The sequence below is a fragment of the Magnolia sinica genome, chromosome 3 (genome assembly GCF_029962835.1).
Source record: "Magnolia sinica isolate HGM2019 chromosome 3, MsV1, whole genome shotgun sequence".
In the NCBI taxonomy this organism is placed as follows: Eukaryota; Viridiplantae; Streptophyta; class Magnoliopsida; order Magnoliales; family Magnoliaceae; genus Magnolia; species Magnolia sinica.
In genome coordinates, this window is record NC_080575.1 from 77,407,148 (window position 1) to 77,416,995 (window position 9,848).

General features: G+C 42.7%; 1 protein-coding gene across 1 annotated transcript; it reads left to right on the plus strand.

The window, feature by feature from the left end:
* Nucleotides 1–3,550: 3,550 nt before the first annotated feature.
* LOC131238944 (probably inactive leucine-rich repeat receptor-like protein kinase At5g48380) lies at nucleotides 3,551–8,312 on the plus strand (the record flags this gene model as incomplete). Its single annotated transcript, XM_058236522.1, has 2 exons — nucleotides 3,551–4,192; nucleotides 8,274–8,312. Coding segments are annotated over 2 exons (681 nt in total), but the record flags the coding sequence as incomplete, so codon positions are not given.
* Nucleotides 8,313–9,848: the final 1,536 nt, after the last annotated feature.

A 9,848-nucleotide genomic window follows, 5' to 3' on the forward strand; every position in this document is an offset into this window, starting at 1 on the left:
GTTACAATATATTTCATCGTATTCTTCCTGATATACACCTGTTATATAATATATTTCATCGTATTCACATTCACATCCATCTAAACCCAAACTACGTAAATCCATCCGAACATAAACTACATCCATCCAAACACTATCCACATTACATTCATCCACGCATAATACATATAAGTTTAACATCATAAGTAAAAAAAAGGAAACAAATCAGCAACAATTTTCTTTTTGTGTCTTTCATCTAATAAAAAAATATTCAACCAACAAAACATTATAATTTAAAATCATTAAGAATTGCAGAAACTTCTTTAAAAAAAGTGGGCACTTTTTTAAAATAAAACTGATCATTAAAATAAAACTACTATGAGCAAATTAATGCAAAAAAGTGTTTCAATTAATAGAAACAACAACTAAAATTAAAGCTTTGTAAAAGGGGGCAAGTGTTAAAAGGGATATATTCTTGTTTGTTGCCATGTGATTACATTATTACAGCAATCGAGTTCGGGTTCGGGATCGGGTTTAGGTTTGGGTTTTCAAGTTTAGGGTTAGGGAGTTGAGATTAGGATTAGGTGTAAGTCTAAGTTTAGGGATTTGAGAATACATTTAGGTTTTAGGTTTAGGTTTTATTTTAAGGTTAAGGTTAGGTAATAGGTTATAAGTTTAGGTTATAGGTTATAGGTTAAGGTTTAGGTTATAGGTTTTGGTTTTGGTTTAGGTTAAGGTTAAGGTTTAGGTTATAGGTTTGTTAAGGTTTAGGTTTAAGTTATAGGTTATAGTATATAGGTTATAGCTTTAGGGAATTGAGAATAGGTTAAGGTTAAGGTTTAGGTTTAGGTTTAGGAAATCCGCTTGAGCTTATAAACGATTTGGATAGCATATAAACACCAAGGTGGAGCTCGGGAAGGTATCAACGGTAGGAATTTCTTTCCTCAATTTTACAACCGTATTCCTCAAACAGTGAGAATCATTTTACTTTGGCAGATGAACTGATTGTATTTTAAAACTAAAGGGTTTTCCATTGAGAGAATGAACCGTTTAGCTTTTGGTATTTTGGACAGCGTCAGTAGGCAACCCAAGCCCTCGAGAGCCAAGGAGACGGTTTGGCCGTGACCGATCATCAGCCAGCAGCTGGTGTTAAAGCTCTGTATGGCCATCAAAATTTATGTTGTTTTATCTATGCCAGTCTCTCCATTTCAGGGCGTGAGCCCAAAAGTGAGATGGATTCAAAGTGTAAGTAGGTGAGACCATATGAAATGATGGGGATTGAACTGTTATCATTGAAAGTTTCTAAGGGGCTACATGAGTTTTAAATCAACCTGATATTTTCACACCATTCAGTCTACGTGACCTTAAGAACAGGTCAGATGACAAATAAACATGACTTGTGGGCACTAGGAAGGTTTTAGTGGCTGATGTCATTGTCCCCTCTGTTTTTTTAGTGTAATCCGCTTGAACTTTGGATCGGCCTCATATCTTAGGTCATGCTCTAAAACAAGTTTAAAAAAATTGATGAATGATACGAATGAAACAAATTCATCATGGTAGAGCTTAGAGAGCTTTGACACCAGCTAGCTGGCTTGTGTTGGGTCATCCGCCAAACCGCGTTTCACGGCCAAAGCTCATCATGTGCATATAAAATGTGGTGTTGCCTACTGTAGAGAAATAAAATGTCTTATGGCTTAGACACCCAGGCAGCAGTCGCAGCACTTATACTTTACGTGAAGTTAAAATCCATAAAGCTAATCCATTCATCAGGATAAACTAATTACCCACAAATCACAGTATTTCAGTTTCCAAACTTCAATTAAGCTATACCGTGTGAATTTAGTGAGGGTGATTGACCTGAGTGTCGAATCAGCCTGACTTTTAGCATAAAGCGTAAACAAGGGGTGATGTACGTGATGTACGGATTGACTTTCACTCACGTTCACCCTTCCCCTCGTGTTATAGAAAGTGACCACAGTGGGTACGTAGGTGAGGTACTGAGCATTTATATATATATATATATATATATATATATATATATATATATATATATATATATATACATACATACATACATACATACATACATACATACGGAAACGCTCACCTGCGAACCAGTTTGTACGTACTACATACGAACTTTTTTGAGAACCCATCATAAGTGATGTGGATCCAAAATCTGAACCGTTCATGTGAAGCAACACCTCGTAAAACCCTCCGGACCAAGTTTTACTTTGATCTAAAACTTTGATGGGCTATGAAAAATGAAAACAGTTTCCTCCCTTGATTTGCATTTCTCTTTGCTATGGCCCACCAGAATATTAGATCGGGGTGAAAATTTGTCCCATGGGGTTTTATGGGATTCCACATCACATGGACCGTTCAGATTAGACACCCATGGCACGTGTGCAAAGGTGCGCACGTGCGTAGGTGCGCAGGGGAGCATGACTCTACACACACACACACACTATGTTGGCCCCACCATGATGTATGACGCACATCAACACCGTACACATATACTTCAGATTTAAATTATGATAAAAAACAAAAATGATGCTTATACCCATCTCAAGTGGGCCATACCATCTAAACTCATGTGAAGATATGCCTAAAACATATAAAAGCACTTGGTGGGCCCACCTGAAATTTTTATGTAATTGAAACTTAGTCTAACCCCTCATCCAATTGGGACACACATAATGGATGGGCTAGATTTGTGAACCACATCTCGGTGGACCCAAAATATAATTATGAGTGTTTTAATGGGAGGGCAACCCCTCTCAACTTTTATATGTGGTGTGGCCTGCACAAGTCATGGATTGACTTGATTTTTAAGACCATGGCTCACAATGGAATGTTGCATCTAATTGATGGGGTAAATGTTTGACACACATCATGGTGGGGCCCACATAGCTAAACCGCTTAGAACCATGTCCATATATATATATATAAAATAAAGGAATGCTCACCTGCACACCTTCTTATGTGAGCACCCATGTGCACTTTTGCACGTGTCATGGGCACAAAATCTGAACGGTCCACTGGGCAATTGATCCCTGGCCTCAATGTTGAAACAGAGCCATTTTACCACTGAAGCATGAAGCTGGACCCCACTCGGACATGAATTTAAAAATGATGGCTACACCAAAGCTAACCACGATGTTTATATGCCATGCATCCAAATTGTTCATATGGTTACTGCCACTCAGATAAAGTGTAGGCACAAATATCATCACAAAACTTCTGTGGCCCCAAAAAAGTTTCCATTGGTGAGTGTTCAATTCCTGCTGTTTGGTGTGGTATGGCCCACATGAGTTTTGGATCGGCCTGATTATTAGATTCATCTCATTTTGGGTCTTCTGAAACTGATGGACGGAGTGGATTTGTCACAGGCATCTCTGTGGGCACACAGCTTCTGAGTACAGGAACTTCCTGTGCCTGGGGACAGCAATCCGCGTCCACTGTTGTGAACACCCGACTTATAAATAGATCCTGTGTTGAGGAACTCTATGATGGTTGTATTCCATACTTTTTCCACACGTCTGTTGATTTTTTTATTTTTTATTTTTAATATGAATGCTGGCATTTTGATGAAGACAAGGTCCTAAACATACGGCTCTCGAACATGGGCCTCAAAGGTCGGTTCCCGGTGGCTCTCAAGAACTGCACGAGCATGACAGGATTGGATCTATCTACAAACGACCTCTTCGGACCGCTTCCTGATAAAATCGGTTCAATAATACCATACGTGACAACCGTCGACCTCTCCTATAACAATTTCACCGGTGTTATTCCGGATAGCCTTGGGAATTGTAGCTACCTGAATACACTTGATCTCCAAAACAATCGGTTTACAGGTCAGATTCCCTGGCTACTCGGCCGGCTTGATCGGTTGTCTCAGTTCAGTGTCGCCAACAATTCTTTGTCGGGACCAATTCCTCCCTTTTATAAGCGGCAATCAATACTGGCCATTAGCTTTGCTAATAATACGGGACTTTGTGGGACGCCTTTGGATGTTGTTTGCAGAAGACCTGTGAAAAAATCACATGCCAGTGTCATCATTGGTGCGGCCATTGGCGGGATAGTTCTCTCAGCTATAGTTATCGGTGTTATTCTGTTATTCAGTTTCTGTAAAGTATCTAAGAAGAAGAAGGAAGAAGAGGTTGAAGGAAACAAGTGGGCAAAGAGCATTAAAGGAACAAAAGGCATCAAGGTAAGCTGATTTCGTTTCCCTCCACCATAGTAAGATATAGATTTCCTTTTCAGTCAGTAGATTTCCTCGTGAATTCGAGGTTCCTCTGTGAGGAGTACAGAAACATTCCATGAATTCAGAATAATTAACTACCCTTAGGAAGATGATGCTCAACCTTACATTCTTCCCTACGTCAACACCTAATTTAACTACATACATTTAACTAAAATCGGACTGTTTGTTACATGTGGCCACGTATCCAGATTGGACAATAACACTATGCTTTTAGCATATCCAATGAGACTCATGCAAACTAGACTGCCACAAGCATTTATCTTTCACCAGCCCGGCCATCAACACTATTTTCTAAATGCCCTGGTGGGACGTGGTGTGCTAAAACGTAGTTTCTTAATAAAACAACATGATTGTTATCATCTCCTCATGTTGATTTTAGGTTATGCTCACATCCGTGATTGGGTTAGTGATTCGGATGGTTTAGATTGCTGTACAGCTAAGCCATGCTCATCAAGGAGGAGTCACTGCCATTGAAAATGGTGGGGAACTATCATTCTTAGCACCAACGCTTGACTCTTGATTATGGAGGATAGGCTAATAGTTTATCACCATTTAAAAAATGGTAATCATTGATCTCTTACGTGGCGCTGATGCACCGCTGTCCATACTTTTAGAGTTTCACTGCACAATCTGACCCTTGCAATTAAATAGATGGCTAAATGTAAGATATTAAGTGATCTAATCTAGCTGATTAAAAGTAAATGCTTACTCTCATTTTCTCAATTTTAATTTTCTGTTATGCTCAATCTAAATTTGGGCAAGGGATTTGGATGGTCTAGATTAATGTACGACTGTGCCTTTTAAAAGGTAAAATAGTCCCCACTACTTTTAAATGGTGATTAACAATCACAAGAGTCTTAGGCAATGGTTCCCATGGCATGTTGACTGGACGCGGATTTCCTGAGAAAGGCTTTCGCACTTGGTTCCTGCGCTGGAACCCATGTGGGGCCATCATGATGTTTTTGGTAAATTAACTACCTTCATTCGTTTTGTGAGATCATTTTAGGACCAGTGGCAAAAAATAAGCCGAATACAAGTATGCTACGGTAAAGGAAAAGGTGGGTCGGGAAATTTCTACGGTTGAAACCTCCCTGAGATTGACAGTGATTCTGATATACCACCTGTACCGTTCATAGTGTCATTACTAATGGAATGGTGCTAGACTGATTCAAAACTTCTTTGGCCCTACGAATATTTCAACCGTGTATGTTCAATTATTACGTTTTCGGCCCACTTGAGTATTGGATTCGGTTCACTTGAGTATAATTTTCTGTAATGTTCAATCCAAATTTGTGAAATTTTCAGTTATTAACAAAATCACGATGGCCCCACGTAGGTCCACGGAGCAGAAACTTCCTGCGAAAGCCCTTAGCAGGGAATCCGCGTCCATGTTGACTATTGATTCCACTGTTACTCACGAGTCTTTTGGTCTTTTTGGTGGATGGACGGCGTCGGAATGTAGAAGACTGGCTCAGTAGTTCGTTGAAACTCCTGAAACCGTATTCCTCAAGCCCCACTACAATAGATATAACCCATCATGGTTGATCCAAACCATCCATTCAGTGAGAATAAATTGTCTTTGGCGGATGAACAAATGAACGATCCTTATGACAAGTTTTCCATGGAGAGAATGAACCGTTAAACTTTTGCTATTTTGGACAGTGCCAGTAGGCAACCCAACCGCGCGAGGGCCAAGGACACGGTTTGGCCATGACCGATCACCAGCCAGCAGCTGGTGTCAAAGCTCTATAGGCTCATCAAAATTTATGTTGTTTTACCTATGCCAGTCTGTCCATTTTGCCAGCTCATTTTTAGGGCGTGATCGCAAAAGTAAGATGGATTCAAAGCACAAGTAGGTGAGACCATAAGAAATAATGGGGATTTAACTCTTATCATTGAAAGTTTCTCAAGGCCTACATGAGTTTTAAATCAAGCAGATATTTTCACATCATTCAGTCTATGTGACATTAAGAACAGGTCAGATGACAAATAAACAAGACTTGTGAGCCCGAGGAAGGTTTTAGCACTGATGTCATTGTCCCCTCTGTTTTTTGTGCTGTAATCCACTTGAACTTTGGATCTGCCTCATTTTTTAGCAAGTTTAAAAATTCATGAATGGTATGAATAAACTAATGTCATCATGGTAGGGCAAAGAGAGCTTTAAAACCAGCTAGCTGGCTTGTGTTGGGTTCATTGGCGAAACCGCGTTTCAGGCCAAAGCTCATGGGCCTATAAAATGTGGTGTTGCCCACTGTAGAGAAATAAAATGTCTTATGCCTTGGACACTCAAGCAGCAGCCGCAGTACTGATACTTTACGTGAAGTTAAAATCCATAAAGCTAATCCATTCATCAGGATAAACTAATTACCCACAAATCAAAGTATTTCAGTTTCCGAACTTCAGTTGAGCTATATCGTGTGAATTTAGTGATTATTAGGCATAATATTTTGGAGTGATCCACCTGATGAGTGTTGAATCAGCTTGACCTTTAGGATAAAGCATAAACAAGGGGTGATGCACGTGATGTACGGGTTGAATTTCACTCACGCTCACCCTTCCCCCCATGTTACAAAAAGTGACCACACTTCTCTCATGTTACATAACTTCTCTCATGGTACATAAAGTGACAAGCAATAATAATAATAATAATAAACCTGGATGACTCTCCACTCTGACCCGCGAACTCCGAACCGCTTCAGCGTCTTGAATCTGCACACTCGCAATGAGCAAAGGACACCTTGGTCTAAGCAGGGGACCCTATGATGCCTAAGTCAGGTCAAGGGAATCAGGGCCTAAGTTCGGGTGTAGTAAGAGAGTGCAAGATGTCACGTACCTGTAGCAATGGAGTCTTATTGTTTTTATACCTGACTATCGGACGGTCTGGGTTCGTTAATCTCGGCACGATTCACTCAATTAGCGAGATACTGTGATCGTGGAGATATTATCCGAAATTCGAGGATCGTGTAGCATATCGTGCATATCTATGAGCAAAACAATCGGTCATGTCTGCTTAAGATAACTTCTTAGTTTAACATGGAGCGTCTAAGCCCCGCCTCGGCCTCGGCTCGGGACGCCTTGACTCCGAGCTTTGGCCCTAGACTAGTGTGCACATGGACTTTTGCTATTGAATTATTTTAATGAAGATTGCATCCTGAGTTCGAGCCGAGCTCCGGCCTAAGTTCATTATGGACTCGACCTTACTTGCCTGTCAAATATTCCGAAGGTCTCCATTATGAGCTCCGAGATGGGCGGCGGGCTTAACCCCTTGAGTTGAGTCTCCCTGCTACAAGTGACACAATTGTGAGTGGTCGAATGATTCGTCTCTGGTCGGGCATTAGTGGGACAGCCCGAGGTCTTGTAATTAAGTTCCGGTTTGAACCTTACTCTGACTGCTTTTGTCTTGGATTACTCCGAACCAATTACTTTCCTCGAAGCAGGATCTCAGTTGTAACCGAGCCGGGAGTCTTCCTTCCCTTCAATAGCATTTACAATTCCAGATTGACTCTTATGTATCCGACCAGATTAAGGTGGTGTCGCTCCTCGAAATTGAAAGGGCTCGGATCTTCCTATAACAAGCCCCCTACTCTCCAAGTTTGGACACGAACTCGGAGAGTAAATATATGCGGAAGATCAATGGTTACCCTTGTCGTACATTCACGCGTACAATTGCAATTATGATTCATGTGCTAATTGTTGTTAGGATAATTGTCCGCGGGTTAACCTCCAACAGACGCGTGGCGACGGTTAAGATTTTGAATAATCGTTGGGCCTATGGTGACCGCCACGTATGCCCCGGGGAAGTTTAAACAACGTTTCCCCTGTTTGGGCGCCGCTTCTACTACCCGAGTTCATCACTGTTGTCAAACGCACGCGACTAGCAGGCTTAGACTAGTGGCATGCGGCCACGTGTGTCCCGAGTCGGCTCGCTGCGGCCATATGCCTCGCCATTAATGTAAAGATCCTTCCCAAGCAATATAATCCCCGGCGTTTGCAAACGCTCCTTATTTTGCATTATGAATTCACGTAGATGTTGGTTCCCCGAGGAGGCGATTTTCGGCGAAGGTGATTCCAGCCAATTTGAAGCTTCCGGCAAGGCGATTCCGATCGATCAGGGATTTTTCGGTGGCCATCCACTGAGCCTTTCCTCCCTTCCTTTAGCGTCGCTTCTTTTTCCTTTGCTTCTACGGAATGTCGTCTGATATGGATATGATCCGAGAAGACTATGATAATTCCGAGCCGGCAAGCTCGGATGACAGGAGAGGGGCATTCGAAGGCCCTTTAGAAGCAGTGCCTCTGTTCCCTCTGCCCCGAAGAAACAAGGAGGCGGGGGCTAGGACTCATCGAGTGGGCAATAAGAGGGCCACCCGAGCCCCTCGAGACTTGACTATAGGCATCGCCGAGATGCTTGCGAGCGGGCGGGCCTCGGAGGTTATCCCGGGAAGCTCCATATTAACGGAGTCCCAAATGGGGTGGATCCGCTCAGAGTTTGAGATCCCAAACTTCGTGCAGATAAGGGCGTCAGAGCCCCTCGACACCTTCGATGCACCTGCTGAAGGGGAAGTTGTCATTTTTCTTTGTGCGTTGCAATGTGGGCTCCGACTCCCCATGCACCCCTTTGTCCGAGCCCTGACTGCTTACTTGGGACTAGCTCCCTGCCAACTCACCCCCAACGCTGGGAGGGTTTGGATCTCTTCCTTCATCATTTGGTGTCAAGTTGGGAACCCAGAGTTGACACTAGAGAAGTTTGTAAGCTTGTACTTGGTCAAGCATGACAGCCAAGAGTCGTGGTACTACTTCGCAACTTGAGGCAGCAAGGGGTCGGGGCTGGTCATGAATCTTTCGTCATCTAACAAGGACTGGAAGAACAAATGGTTTTGGGCTTCAGGTAAATGGGAGGCACCGACGGCGGAGCTTGGAAACTTGATGACTTAGGTCCCCACTCGATTTGACACCCCAGGTCGGACCTTACACCTTTTTTTAAATTTTGAAACAATCGGTCGTATCTGCTTAAGGTAGTTTTTTACTTTAACGCATGGAGCATCCACGTCCAATCTCAGTCTTGGCTCGGGATCTCAGGCCGAAGAGGTCCTGACTTTGAGCTTCGGACCTAGATCAACATATACATAGGCTTTTGTCATTGAGTTATTCCAACGGAGACTGCGTCCTGAGTCCAAGCCGAACTCTGGTCTGGGCTCATGGTGACTCGGCCTTACTTGTCTGTTGAATATTTTGGAGATCTCCACTCCGAGCTCCGAGGTGGGCAATAGACCTGTCCTGTTGAGTTAAGTTTTCCCGTAACGGGTGACACAGATGTGAGTGGTCGAGCTATCTGTTTCTGGTCGGACAATAGTGAGACGACCTGAAGTCTTCAGTCTGAGCTTCACACCGACTGTCCCGGTCTTAGATCACTCCGAACCGACTACCTACCTCGGAGCAGGAGCGCGACTATGACCGAGCCGGGAATCTTCCTTCCCTTCAGTAGTATTTATCATTCCAGATTAACTTTTATCTGTCCGATCGAATTAAGGAGATGTCGGTCCTCGAAATTGAAGGGCCTCGGATCTTCCCATAACACCATCCATTCCTTTTTCTCATATCATGT